The 15,758-nt window shown below is 35.7% G+C and overlaps 1 protein-coding gene across 1 annotated transcript in view; it reads left to right on the forward strand.

Annotated features, from left to right (window-relative positions):
• Hpgd (15-hydroxyprostaglandin dehydrogenase) overlaps positions 1-14,334 on the forward strand; it is a 28,776-nt gene extending 14,442 nt beyond the window's left edge. The window contains exons 5-7 of the mRNA XM_042701979.1: positions 10,085-10,161; positions 12,166-12,329; positions 13,359-14,334. Coding sequence (XP_042557913.1) covers positions 10,085-10,161; positions 12,166-12,329; positions 13,359-13,512 — 395 coding nt within the window. The 3' untranslated portion in view covers positions 13,513-14,334. The remainder of the gene's footprint in view (positions 1-10,084; positions 10,162-12,165; positions 12,330-13,358) is intronic.
• Positions 14,335-15,758: the final 1,424 nt, after the last annotated feature.

The following is a 15,758-nucleotide window of genomic DNA, read 5'->3' on the forward strand; positions in this document are numbered from 1 at the left end:
TCAGATACATGTTCTGATTCAGTGGGACTCTGTACTAGGTCCTGAAATTGTAATCCCTGTAACTCAGATATCTGGGTCATAGTAATCTTGAATGACTAGACTCATCTGAGTCTCCTCTGAACTTTTAGAAAAGAGGATTTTTTTTTTTTGGTCAGTCTGGAGCTTGACCTCTGGGCCTGGGTGCTGTCCCTGAGCTCTTGAGCTCAAGGCTAGTGCTCTACCACTTGAGCCACAGCACCACTTCCAGTTTTCTGGTGACTAATAGGAGATAAGAGTCTCACAAACATTCCTGCCCGGGCTGGCTTTGAACTGAGTAGCTAGGATTACTGAGCCACTTGTGCCTGACTTAGCAAAGAGGATTTGAGTAGGCTAGTAGGAGAAACTTTCTGTGAATTAATCACAGCAAAGTACTATTGGATTTATCTTTCTGGAAGTATTATGAAAGCTTAGGTCACTTTTTATTGTCATGTCACATTTTAAAATATAACTTTATGGCAAACATTAACATCAAGGGAAGGAACAAGATCAGAGGGCTAGGGGTGTAGCTAGCTCTGCAATCAAGTTCTGCCTGGAAGCCCTGGGCTTCGTGCTCAGGACAGAAAAGGAAAAAAAAATCACGTAACTTGTTCTGTTATGTGGAAAATTACACGAGGAAGTGCATATGGTGCTTCAATTCAGGAACTTAGATAAATTGATTCCCACTAGTTCTCTCTCTATCCTCATATTAGAGAAGTGGTAAGTGAGAAAGGCAGGTGGATGAGCCCATTCTCCTTTGGTCATAACAAAAAGGTGAAAACATAGTTTCTTGCTTTGTAGCACAGCTGCTGACTCTCAGAATTCACACCCTGAGATGGACGATTGGTTTTCTTTTTTTTAAATATTTATTGTAAACGTGATGAACAGAGGGGTTAAATAAGTTAAAGTTAGTTAAATAAGTCAGGTAATTCATCAGCACATTTCTTTTTGAACAGTGTCATCTATTCCTTCGTTTTTTTCCCCATTTTTTCCCCTCCCTATCCTCCTCTCTCACAAATTGTATAGTTCATTTCCAACATGATGCCTAGTGAGTATCACTGCTATACTAGTTCACCTTTCTGTACTGCCCTCATACTCCCCAAAGTACAGAAGTCAAAAACAATGACAAAGGGGAAAAAGAAGCACACACACACACACACACACACACACACACACACACACACAAGTAAAATAACAAAACAACTCTGCTTCCATGTCTCAGAGTTCATTTCAATAAACATCATTTTATATGGTCCTATGCACATAGCTATTGAGCCTTTGTAATCCTTTTCTAAAAATATCCTCCTTTGGTCTTACTGGGTGAATGTTTAGAGCCCTGTTCAATTTACCATGTCCAAGTATTTTTTTTTGTCTTTTACAATCCATTATGTTTACTTGTAGATTTATAAGAACATTCTAATTACTACGAATGAGGGGAAACATGCACCCTATGTTTCTTTGGCTCTGGCTTATTTAGCTTAATATAATTTTTCCAAGCCTTTCTATTTCCTTACAAATGGGACAATGTGATTCTTTCTGATGGAGGCATAGAATTCCATTGTGGATATATACCACATTTTCCTGATCCATTTGTCCACTGAGGGGCATCTGGGTTGATTCTATATCTTGGCTATGGTAAACAATGTTGCAATGAACATGGTCGTGCTGGTAGCTTTAGTGTGGCCTTGTTTGTGATCAGTCGGATAAATACCCAGGAGTGGAATTGCTGGGTCATAGGAAACTTCTGTGTTTTAGGTTATAGGAAACCTCTATACTGCTTTCCAGATTACATTCCCACCAACAATGTAGTAGTCCCTTTTGGCCACATCTCCACCAGTATCTGTTATTGTTAGATTTCTTGATAATAACCATTCCAACTGGGGTGAGGTAGAATCTCAATTTTATTTCTTTTGCCAGTCCTGGGCCTTGAACTTAAGGCCTGGGCACTGTCCCTGAGCTTCTTTTTGCTCAAGGTTAGCACTCTACCTCTTGAGCCACAGACCCTCTTCCAGCTTTTTCTATTTATGTAGTACTGAGGAATTGAAACCAGGGCTTCACGTGTGGTAGGCAAGTGCTCTACCACTAAGCCACATTCCCAGCCCCTTAATATTATTATATTGATTTGCATTTTTTTTGGGTCCGGTCATGGGGCCTGTACTCTGGGCCTGGGTGCTGTCCCTCTGCTCTTCAGCTCAGAGCTAGCGCTCTACCACTTGAGCCACAGCGCCACTTCCGGCTTTTTTCTTTTTGCTTATGTGGTGCTGAGGAATCGAACCCAGGGCCTCATGCATGCAAGGCAAGCGCTCTACCACTGAGCCACCTTCTCAGCCCGTTGATTTGCATTTTTATGATCAGAGACATTGAACATTTTTTTATGTATTGGCCTTTCTTACTTCTTCTTCTCAGAAGTCTCTCCTTAAATTTTTATCACCTTTCTTGCTTGGGTTATTATTTCTTTGAGGATTAGTGTTTTGGAGGAGTTGATTTTTTGAGCTCAAAGTATATTTTAGATATGAGGCCCTTGTCTGATGCATAGACAGGAAAAATTTCCCATTCTGTAGCTTTCTATTTATTATTCTATTATCTATATTATTCTATTTATTGCTACCTATATCCTTTCCCATGCAGAAACTCTTCAGTTTATCTAGTCTTTCTTTGATTTGTTGTGATTCTGAATCTTTACTAAGGAAGTTTCGACCCATGACTAGGAGCCCTAGTGTTTCCTCTATTCCCTCCTGTAATATTTTCATGGTATCTGGACTTACATTGAGATCTTTGATCCATTTGGCATTGATTCTGGTGCAGGATGATATATAAGGATCCAGCTTTAGTTTTCTGCATATACATAGCCAATTCTGCCAGCACCATTTGTTGAAGGGGCTGTCTTTCTTCCATCCTGAATTTTTGGCTTCTTTCCTTAAGTTGACTTCTTTTTGTCATTTCTATTTCCAGTCCACTTTAGATGGCTTCTACTCATTTAGAAGAAATATGTTTACAAATTCTCTGGAATTACTTCGTCTTAAGGAAATTGCGGCTTTCGATTATTTTAACTCTCATAAATTGCAGATGTTAAGATTAGCATTTACAATATGGGAAGAAAGATTAAGTAAAAAAATCGATGTAGAAATGGAACGTTACAATTATTTTTCTAAATGTCTTTCTCATTTGTTCTACAAGAAGTACAAAAGTAATTTTTAGTTATTTCAGTGTTTTATATGTGCATACTTTATTATATAAATCATCTCCTCAATCAGGGGTTATTTATTGTTATTATTACCTTGAATTACCTTAATATTTTATGTGGGTAAAAATTCCCCCTCTGTTGATTAAATTTCTCTAAATTTATAGTTATAATAAACATTAACCTGTTACTAGTAGACTTCAGTTATTTTGAAAGAGATATTTTAATTCTTACAAGTAAGCTTGCACAATAATGAGCCTATAATAATTACTGAAAATATTGTTCTAAAATTGTTAATGTAAAAGGTCCAATTTAAGCACAAATAAAAGATTTCTCACAATATTAAATATACCAGCATTTCTTATAAGTACCATGCGCTAACCGATTGCGTGGCTGTGGCTCTATACCAGTCTTATTAAATATATATATATATATATATATATATATATACATAGAGAGAGAGAAAGAGGGAGAGTTAAGGTAATATGCAGAGGGTTTACAGTTACAAAAGTCAGCTAATACGTACATTCCTTTTGAACAGTGTAATCTTCTCCCTCATTTTCTCGTTTTTCCCCTCCTGACCCCCAACAAGTTTTATAGTTCATTTCTGACATAGTTTCTAGTAAGTATCCTACTGAATTTGTTCACTTTTTGCCCCACTTTTTCAGTGCTTCCCCTTCCCTTCCCCAAATTAGATAAACTTATATACAGGACAATGAGTATACAGATCAAAAACAGGGACAAAAAGGAAGAAACCAAAGGGAGAGAAAGAACCACGAACAATATGATAAAAACACATTTCTTGGAGTTCATCATAATAAACACCATTTTATCTGATCTATGCACACAGCTATTGAGCCCTTGTGATCCTCTCCTAAAACTGCCTCCTTCCGTATCACTGTGTTAATGTTTAGAGTCACCAGCATTTCTTTTGAGTGTAATCTTGTATGGTCAAAGCACTTTGATTTGTTGCTATTATTGTTCTTAAACCTTCTCATGTAATAACAACAAAATAATTTCCTTCTATATGAGAATCATTTGTGAGCAACTGTGTCCTATGATAGTCCTTATGTTGACAAAATTCCCTAAGAGATGGAAAGTAATCCTTCTCCCTGCACCAGAGATCTGGTGCATTGTTTTATACATTCCACTTGAATTTACTTAAAATAGTACTATGGTCTCCATCCCACTTAAAAGTAACTAAAAAAAAAATAGATGTTACACATAAATCTACTTCTTTAAATTGGAATTAGGATTATCAACAGTCCACTGATTGCTAAGTACCAGGCCCAGAAAGGACACCATGCCAGATTTGAGACATTCCAGTGTACAAAATACATTTTTATTTTTAAAAATAGCAGAAGTAGAGATGAATAGTAAGATGGTAAGTCAATAAAAAGTAAGTCAATAAAATGATCATTTGGGAGGCTTCACCTCAAGGGAAATTGAATAATGTATATTAGGTATGAAAGTAATACCAAATGACAGTGTTTATTATGTGTTTGCACCACTTTAAAGGGGTGAAGTAAGCATGCACACACACACACACACACACACACTCCTAAGCCTTGAACTCAGGGCCTGGGTGCTATCCTTGACATTTTTGTTCAAGGATGGCACTCTACGCTTTGAGCTATAGTTCCACTTCTGGCTTTTTTAGTGGATAATTGGAGATAAGAGTATCACAAACTTTGCTTCCCAGTGCGGGCTTCAAACTGCGATCCTCAGATCTCAGCCTCCCGAGTAGCCAGACACCAGCTTGATATTAAGTATGTTTACATACGTTAAGTCCTACAAGACACTCAGCAGCTACTAGATACTCTGCTTCAAAGAAAACACTGCTGACCACACCCATGATCACTCTGAAGGTATCTTGGCTCATAGTGCAGAGTTTAGGATCTGAGCTCAGTCAATCAAACACCCAAAGTCCAGGCACTATGCACAATTCCTCTCTAAATAAAATTGCTTAAAAGGATATTGGTTTTCATAGACTTTGTTTTATAGATTTTAGGCTTATCACAAACGAGAAATGTATAGCAATTTCCCATACATTTCCATATTCCCATTCCCACCCGTGAGTGGTCTTCCCCAACTTTCAACTCCCACTGCTGTGGCACTGTTGTCAGACAGATGGACATACAATTAACATATCATTGCCACCTAACTTCAGTACTTCACATGAGGAGTTTACTATTAGTGATGAACATTCTAGGGGCCTGGACAAATAATGTAATGACCTATAATAAAAAAAAAATCTACCAAATAACTGTGTTTATTGCATGCTGGCACCACTTTAAGATAGCATTATCAAGACTCATTTCATTGCCTTTGATTCCTTGTGTATTTCTCTCTCCCTAAACCCAACCCCTAGCAGCCATAGGTCTTACTTCTACCTAAATAGCTTTTTCTCTTCCACAATGTCACTCATGTAGTATGTAGCCCACTTATACTTATTAATATGCACTTAAAATTCCTCCATGTCTTTTCGTAGTTTGATAGCTCATTTTTTTTTTAACTCCTGGATAATATTCTCCGAATATAGCATAATTTTTTCATCCATTTTCCTACTGAAAGGCAACTTGTTTGCCTTTAAGCCTGGTTAATTATAAGTAAAGCTGCTGTAAACATCTGGGTACAGGTTTTCTGTAGAGTTCAGTAGTCTGAGATGTTGGTGGTGGTGGTTTCTTTTGGATGGGTGGTACCATGCCCCAGAGCACAATTATTGAATCATTATCTAAGAATATATTTGGAGCTAGACTGTCCTCTGTAGTGTCATACATTTTACGTTCCTAGCAGCAATGAATGAGTATTCCTCTTATTCTTTAACAGCATCTAGGGTTGTCATGATCTGAAGTTTGGCCATTCTAATTTGTATGTATACAGATACAGTGAATCTCATCATTCTTTTATTTGTAGTTCCTAAATAATATACAGTGGTTGTACTTATTTGGCATCTCTGTCGCATTTTCTTCAGTGAAGTGACTTTTGCCTATCTTCTGTAGGATTGTTCATTTCCTTCCTGCTGAACTTTAAGGGTTTTATACATTTTGGATAATAGGACTTCATTAGTTATGTACTTTACACGTATTTCCTCCCAGCCTGTGATTTTTTTTTGGCAAAAGGACATTCTTCAATGATCAGAGACAACCAATGACATTTTCTTAAGATGATAGATTACTTATTGGTTACATTTATTCCAGTTAAAAGACTTTTATTTATACATTGTTCTACACAACACTAACATTTCTGGAATAAAATAATTAACAACAACAATAATAATAATCAGCTTTTGAATTATCATACATACATTGTCATTTTGTTTTGTTTTGTTTGGAAGACTTGGAATTGAACACAGCACAAGTGCATACCAGGCAAGTTCTTTATCAGTTGAGTCTCCCCTAGACTGTGATCTATCATATATATATATATATATATATATATATATATATATGAAATAAAACTGTGATGGGACAGAAAAAAACAATATCCCAAAGCTCCTTATCAGGTACTCAAGGCAAAATGAGAGATTCTGGGAGTATTCTTTAGCAAGAAGGAAGAGGAGGAGGAAGAGGAGTAGATAGATGAGGAAAGGAAAATAGAAGAAAGGAAGGGAGGAGGAAGAGAAGGAGGAAGAGGAGAAGACAAAGAAGGCAAACACAAAGAAAAGAGAAAGAGGACAAAGATAAGAAGGGGGAGGAGGAGGATGGGGAGGAGGAAGAGGAGGAGGAGGAGGAAAGGAGGAAGAAGATGTAACTATTAATATATTCTGAACATGTGTGAGTTTCAAAATAGTTTTGATGAATAAAGAAACAGAAAACAGTATAGAGTTGTGGAATTTTATACTGTGGTTGCCTGATGAGGGAGGAGTTAAAAAGATGGAATTCCAACCAAGAGGCACAAGAAAAGCATTAGGGTGACTGATAAGTTTCTTATCATGATCTTGGTCAAGGTCTCCTTTGTATATACAAGTCAAAACTTATCAAATTATAAACCATAAGCTCTACAATATCCATCAATTATACCTCCATAAAGCTATAAAAAGGAAAAAGAAAACTTGGTTTCTAAATGACAGATGTTGATATAAGTAGCCTTGGCTTTAATATTTGAATGTGAAAACTATACAAGGAGAGTGATTTTTCCAGGAGCACTGAAAATGTCATTAGCTTACTACAAGAGGATTTGTAAAACACAGAACCACTTCAAAACACAAAAAAGCTATGTTGGATGTGCTAGCTTATGATGTTACTGGGGAGGCTAGACAGGAGAATCATAAGTTTGAGGCCAGTTTATATTACATAGTGAAATCTTATCTCAAAAACCTGGCTATGGATGGTGACCTGTAATCCTAGCTAATCCGAAGGCTGAGGTCTGAAGACTGCAATTGGGAAGCCTGCCCAAGAAAGTCTGAGACTGTTATCTCCAGTTAACTCCCAAAAGGCCCGAAGTAGACTTATAGTTCAAGTGGTAGAGTGGTAGCCTTGAACACAAAAGCTCAGGGACAGCTCTTAGGCCCAAGTTCAAGCCCCAGAACTGGCATACATACATTCACACACACACACACACACACACACACACACACACACACACACGCACACACACATGCACGCACACACACACATTCACACACACACACACACACACACACACAATTCAGGCTCTTTTTTTTCAATTTGGGCTACATTAAAATTCTACCTTTAAGGAAAAAAAATGTAGTGTAGTTTTCTATTTGCTAATGAACAAAACAGTATTAGATTTACTTTACCTCAGCTTGAACTAGCTTGAGTTCACCGAAGCATAGGTAGGAAACATTCATTCAAATTTGGTCTTTGAGAACATTTATGAACAATGTCTTTGTCAACTAGCTTATCGCTATTAAGGGTCACATTGTATTTCCTGCATTATGTGGACGCCATAACACAACCACAGCCTTTGTATCTTACACTTAAGGAATGAGGAAATCAGAGCCTGGCTTTTACAACCTACAAACAAGAACAGCTGGCCACATATTTATTCCCTTTACCTCACACACCTGTGTACCCTGAGGAGCCATCATAACTTCTTGCTGACTAACACTGAGGCACTTAATTAACTTTCACATTTTTCTTAACCAAAACAACAGCAAAGGAACCAACAGATAGTACTTTAGATAGTACTTTGAGATCACTGAGTAGACACACTCTGTGTGATCTACCATCCCTGGGGATTTAATAAACTGCTCTTGAGCAAACATACTTTATAAATTGAGACCTGGAAGGCACCCAGGGAGTGGTTATAGTCTAGATTTATTGCTGAACTTTGCCCCACACTCTCAACTGGTTGGAGTTGCTGTGTGTGGAAGCAGACCCACTCAGCAGAATAATTTAGTATTATTAGCCTGACATTTCGTACTAATGTCATCCTAATCATGGATCACTGTTGCTTGACTCGGAAAGATTACAAACAAGTGTTAAGAGAAGTTCTTCTAAGAAGGTGTTAGTTAAAAATCAAAAATCTAGCTAGCCATGCATGGGTGGCTTATGCCTATAATCCTAGCTACTCACAAGGCTGAGATCTGAGGATCAGGATTTAAAGTCAGCCTGTGCAAGAACTCTTTGAGACTTATATCCAATTAACCACCATAAAGCCAGAACTGGAGGTTTAGTTCAAGTGCAACAAAACAGCTCAGGGACAACACCCAAGCTCTGAGTTCAAGCCCCAGGACCGGCACACAAAATGAAACAAAACAAACCAGAAGACTAGCTAAATTTGACTACTGAGAGCTGTGACAGCTGGATAGTAATGGTTACGGCAGTAAAATAAGCTTTCTTGTTTTGTTTTCCTTTGGAGAGTGGAGCTAGACTTAATGTTGAGGAGCTACTATGCTATAGATGAATATATTACAAACTTTTATGGTCACAAATTTATTCTTCTACTTATTATATATGTGGAAAGTAAAAAAAATTATAATTGGCTTAATCTTGTTAACTATATAATTAGGAAAGAAAATAATATAGCATACAAATTTTTATTTTAGTCTTCTCTCTCTAAGCCACAGAGAAAGATCTAGACATCACTACAGCTCTACACCAAAGGAAGCTAATTTTTAATTTTCTTGACCTTTTCGAGGCATCATGGAAGATGGATAGGCACAGAAAACTGCATTCTAATTTACAAACAAGACTAATAAAACCCACAATCCTTCAAAATCTTTCAGCTAATTAGAAACTTTTTTTGTCAGTCATGGGGCTTGAACTGAGGGCCTGGGCACTGTCCCTCAGCATTTCAGCTCAAGGCTAGTGTTCTACCACTTGAGCCACAGCACCACATATGGCTTTTTCTGCTTATGTGGTGCTGAGGAATTGAACCCAGGGCCTGATGCATGTGAGGCAAGCACCCTACCACTGAGCCACCTTCCCAGTCCCTTAGAAACTTTTTAAAATATCAAGTGTGTGCTTCTCAAAATCTAAAAAACTGAAAATTAGATGGTAACTTGTCTTCTTATTTTTAGGTGACATTGATTTCCTTTGACCTTCCAGAAATCCAAGAGGTCAAATCCACTCTTGGCTGCCCATTATGACCCTAGATGTAACTTACCTACTATGAATTCTAGATCATTATTAGGCTTGAGGAGTAAAAGCTACATTACGACTACTGAGTTCCACAAAGTTGTTTATTTTAGTGTATTTTCTGACTAGTCTTAAAATGAAATGCTCCTACTTTATTGGCTTGTACATTTATTATTTTATAGCAGGCCTGAAGAACTATTAGAATAAATGAATTGTACAAGAGGGCTCCATTGTCACATTTACAACATCCTATGGTATACTTTGGTCAAATTCATCCCTCCTATATTATTTCTCTATACACTTTTTTCACAACTTGTTTCCTTTTGTTATTTGTTTCTTTCAGGACTCATGCCTGTTGCACAACAGCCTGTCTACTGTGCTTCAAAACATGGCATCATTGGGTTCACCCGCTCAGCTGCGGTGAGGCTATTATAAGCACAGTACCTTAGCTTTCTTTTTGCATACCTATATATGAAACACAAATGTAATAAAGTAGAAGTAAATAACTCCCAAAGTCAATACATCTACAATTTATTTCCCTCTCCAGAATAAAAATTAGTTAATAATGAGGACATATTCCTAAGTTTGAGCATTATTAGCTTCAGGCTATTCTAATACAATAGGCTATGGGCACTTGATATGATTTGTTATTGGATATTCTATGTAAATGGTATGTGCCCATGAGGATGGAAGGAGAAGCAAGATCAGGCACCAGATCTACAGAATACTTCATACAGACCATGCTGCCACAGAGGCCTGGAGCGAAAGACGCACAGAGCTTAGAAAAATGCTTTACACCTAATTGCCCAAGTGTGTTGATAGTATAAAGCGAGATTGCCTTTTTACAACTGACAAAGAGTCAGCTGGGCCTGAGCCTTCCAGTAAGGGAAAGGTACCAGGAATTTAAGAAGGAGCCAGATCAAAAGGGACTTGACTATGACTATGACCTTGGATTTTTACATTAATTACAGTTCCCAATAGGCTTTGACAAACAAGGGTGACAAGATCAGATTTCCACTTTAAGAAAACCATTCTGCATAGTATCTGGACAGTGCCCTATAAAGTGTAAGTGTAGAAAAGGAAAGAACAGTCAGAAGGGTTTTTGGTGATATGTCTAGGTGACACAGAGAGGAGACAGGGAAGTTGAGTTTTATATTAACGGGGCAAAACATTAGAGGACAGAAAAACAAGTGTGTGGATATTAATGTTCAATCAAAACAAAGATAGGAAGTCCTCAGGCTGATTAGAAATGATTATTTCATTGGCAAAATATTAATTCAAAGCCAAGAATTGTATTGCAAAGCAACGAAGTCTTCAAGATCAGAAAAGTTGAGCTTAAAATCAGTAAGACATGAAAATGCCCCAGTCAGTTCTCCTGGCTCACAGAATTTATGTTCTATTAAAGTTGCTTGAGAACACTTGAATCAGTCACTACTGATCTTTTGGCTTCTATTAGAAACACAGGAGTAAGTTTCTTCTAAGCTTGAGGTCACACAATAGTTTGATGAACCACTCATTATATCAGCTTGTTTTCTGTAACTCTTAATGGAAAGGAATTCATTTACTAGATATTATGTGAGCATTGAACTTGGGAAGAACAGCACTGTAACTTATACCTGAATAAAGTTTTATCTAACACACAAATTTTCTCCAACACAGGAATATGACACAACACTTCTCAGCTATGCATAAAGGCTACTATAAACAGCAAAATCATCAAAAAAAAATATTAAAGGGCTACCCTATGGATGTCCCTAAATGACCATAGAAGCTGGGATTTTAATTAAGTTTTAGCAAATAAGCAAGTACAAACGTTGCACCTACATATTTATATGCAGATTATATAATACATATCATATAAAATAAACTATATATATTTTATATCATATTTATAATGAAAATCAACTGTATTTTGTTTTATAAATAAAATACAAAAATAGTAAATTGAACATAAAGCCAATAAAAGCTCATATTGTTTTTCAAACAGGAAAGATTATATTTTGAGAGTCAGTTCAGTTCCAAAACTTTTCCACTAACTATTTTAAGGCAAATATTCTCTGTTTTACAGCCACCACATTTCTTCTTGAAAGAAAACTTGGGATGTCAATTCTAAGTTTCAACATCTTAGCTTCAGCTTCCTGAATAATTCAGTAGATAAGAACAATTTAGATAGCTAAAGGTTTTCAGGAGTTGTCCAGTAGCCTTGGTTTCTCAAATCAACTAGGTAGAACTTTCAAGAATTGATGAACTATGTTGGGCATTGTCCTTTTTCTATAGTTATGCTTACCAGTCATTGTTATACAATAGAAAAGATATTTGATTGGTATGTTTTATATTTGCTTTTGAAATTACGTCAATTTCAGTTCACCCTATCGTGTATTACAAAGCTGATGAATCCTACAACTTTCTATTTCTGATTGGCAGATGGCTGCTAACCTTATGAACAGTGGTGTAAGGTTGAATGCCATTTGTCCAGGCTTTGTCAACACCCCCATCCTCAAATCCATTGAGAAAGAAGAAAACATGGGACAATATATAGGATATACAGATCATATCAAGGATATGATGAAATACTTTGGAATTTTGGAGTAAGTAATTCTGAGCAACATACCTTTAAGACAAACAATCAAAGAGGCAGCTATGCTAATAATTTTAAGAAAGTAATGCAAGCTTCAACATCTGGGTTGGTATTTTGAAATTAAAAAATCAGGGGGAAGGCTCTCAATACAAGGCTTTTCATACATTTATGAATTGTTTGGAAATACAGACAGTGACTTCAGCTATAATCAGATTCCTTTTAGGTTTAAAAGTGACACTTTGTAACCTTTGAGTTATGTTCAAGTACAACTTTGGTGAAACTATGTATGGTCCGATGACTTCAACCTTTTCTACAAAAATAGTTTAAACACACACACACATACACACAAACATACATACACTCACATTCAGGGAATTGTGTCTTAGTTTAGGTAACTGAGACATTCACAGCACAGCATCATCGCTCTCACATTGAAGCAGCAGAACTGGGAAATTAAATCTGGCTCTATACTGACCCTGAGGGTGTCTATCCAACCTCGAAAACCTCTGTTCTCATGTGTAAATTTGGGATAATACTAAAACAAACTTAGAGACTTTCAAAAGACTTGAGTAAGATGTTCCATACAATAATAACAACTGGTAAAAAAATAAATGCTATTATTATATTATGTATCATCATTATTATTATTCTGTACTGGAGATTGAACTCAAGTCCTTGCCCATGCTAGACAAGCGTTGTAACACTGAACTTCATGTGACAATTCAATAAATCTTATTTTAAACTCATCTTAAACTCTCCAATTTCTGATCCAATCAAGATAAGGAAATGATTATTTTCTCAATGTAAATAGTGACTATCAATATTTCCACAAATGACAAAAAGGTACAGATGAAAATCTACTGCTAACATTATTATTATATTATTTACTTAATGTTATTCATTGATTAAAAACTGGAGGTAACAACAGCCTAATGACATAGAGTCCCCTGTTCATTATTAAAGGCTTTAGACTCTTCCAAATAGAATGCAAAATGATAAATACCTTGTTCTTTAGTTTTAAAGTACTTTTTTATTTTAGCCCATCAATGATTGCCAATGGATTAATAACCCTCATTGAAGATGATGCTTTGAATGGTGCTATTATGAAGATTACATCTTCCAAAGGAATTCATTTTCAAGACTATGATTCACCTCCATCTCTTGCAGTCATAACTGAAAGCAAGCACAAATGACTTACGTCTGGCCATTTCTCCATTTTATATTGCTTTTTCAATGAAATATTACACTCTGAATCTTTCCTTCATGCATTTGAGGTTAATATTTTTAATAATTAGTGAAGTCTCTGAATAAAAACGTATGATACATTATCATCAACAATACAATACAAACCAAAGCTAAATTGTGACTTGGGTCTCAATAATGACTAAAACAAAGGCTATTCAATAATCAAGGAACACTCTTCCTTTCACAAAATGTATTTTAATTCTTTCTGGAAAGTGTTTTTCAGACTTTCATTTTTAAGGAGATACTTGAATTGTTATTTAAATCAAAGCATGTTTATTAAAACTTCCTTTGTTTCTGTTTGTACTTCAAAGCAGAAAGCTACTATATGACAAAGTTTTAATACCAATAATTTTAAGTTGTATGCCTTCTTTATATTTAAATATTCATTTGCATATCATGAATATTCGTGCAGCATATTTGAGGGCCAGTAGTTAAGTAATAAATTACAGTGTTACTACATCCTAAGTGAAAAATTATGGTAAAATGACAGAAATTAATTGTGACTGTTAATTCACAGCTTAATCTCAAACCAATGTAAAATATTTCTTTTCTATTTGTTTCTAACTTTAATAACTTTGAGTCCAAAAAAAAAATCTCAGGAATACAACCTTTAACAGATACATCAAAAAATTATTAATGCTTCTAAAATTTTATATGTAATATATCCTCATTATAAATATTACAAATGTATATTTTCCTTAGATTACTTCTTTGTTGATTTGTAATTACTATTAAAGTTCCTACCTTTCAATAAAATTCTCTTTTTCTAACCTTTATAAATTATGCAACATTTCTTTGTGTGTGTGTGTATGTATGTGTGTGCGTGTGTGTGTGTGTGTGTGTGTGTGTGTGTGTGTGTGTGTATGGAAATAAAACCAATTCTGCCACAACCACCACTAGAAAAATGTTTTTTTTAGTATCACAAAAACATAGAAGTAATAATATTTGTGATTTTATTTTTGTTTCTGTCAGGTGTTTTAAGATTAAGTCATTAATTAATCAACTTGGGGAAATGTTCTTTGCAAGTGGTAGTAAAGTAAGAGTCACAATACAAGATTTCCAAACCAATCATTTCCTCTAAGAAATAACATATGTGTGGGGCTGGGAAGGTGGCTCAGTGGTTCAGTGCTTGCCTTGCATGCCAGAGGCCCTGGGTTCGATTCCTCAGCACCACATAAGCAAAAAGAAAAAAGCCGGAAGTGGTGCTGTGGCTCAAGTGGTAGAGCGCTAGCCTTGAGCTGAAGAGCTGAGGGACAGCGCCCAGGCCCAGAGTTCAGACCCCACAACTGGACCCAAAAAAAAAAGAAAGAACATATGTGTGAGTCACCATGCCTGAAAATTTCAGACTTCCCAGCTTGAAACAGAATTTGTGCCTGGGAGCTTGATAGGATTTCTAAAGGATACTACAGTGTTTATCTTTCTCTGTTTTAATTCTGCAATAATGAACTACTGTCTTTATTTTCTAAGGAGTAATTTGAACATAAAGGACTAATCTAGGGTTATATCTAGCATATTTGACAGAAGCTCAGGAATTAACTTTAAGAGACATCTGACAACTACAAATTAAGCACAAATTTGTTGTCATATTCTATCTCTGAACAATCACTGAATGGTAGAAGTATATGCAACATCACTCATCATACGTATTTCCCACCGTAGTGTAGTTATACTTAAATACTTAAACCTTTAATTTATGGATAATTTGTCATGATAGCAGTCACTATACTTTGTGCTTTGGATTAACTTGTCTTTCAAGTCAGTAAACTACATAGACTTTTAAAATTAGTGTGTATAGCTAAAATGCATTAGATAGGTTAAAAACTTATTTTAATGTTTATATAAATAGTTTTACATAAATATATAATGTTATAGAATACATCTATTTACTGGTTGAAATATTAATTAAGTTGAAGTCCATGCACATAGCTCAGTGATTGAATGCTTGCAATCATGCACAAAACATTGGGTTGGAGCCCAGCATTACAAGGAAAAAAGGAGAATTAAGTTGAATGTACAGGGAAGAAATGTTGTTTTACATTATTGCATTTTTCAGTAGAAATCCCAATGTAAATAATATAAATCTTTTCAAATGTATTTTCTCTGATCAATGTAGTTACGATTCTGTAAACATCAAATGTACAAATAAATAACACAAAAAAAAATGAAAAAGACTTGAAATCACTCAGACTTAAAT

Source organism: Dipodomys spectabilis, unplaced genomic scaffold, assembly GCF_019054845.1.
Source record: "Dipodomys spectabilis isolate Male_0828 unplaced genomic scaffold, ASM1905484v1 ptg000009l, whole genome shotgun sequence".
NCBI lineage: Eukaryota > Metazoa > Chordata > Mammalia > Rodentia > Heteromyidae > Dipodomys > Dipodomys spectabilis.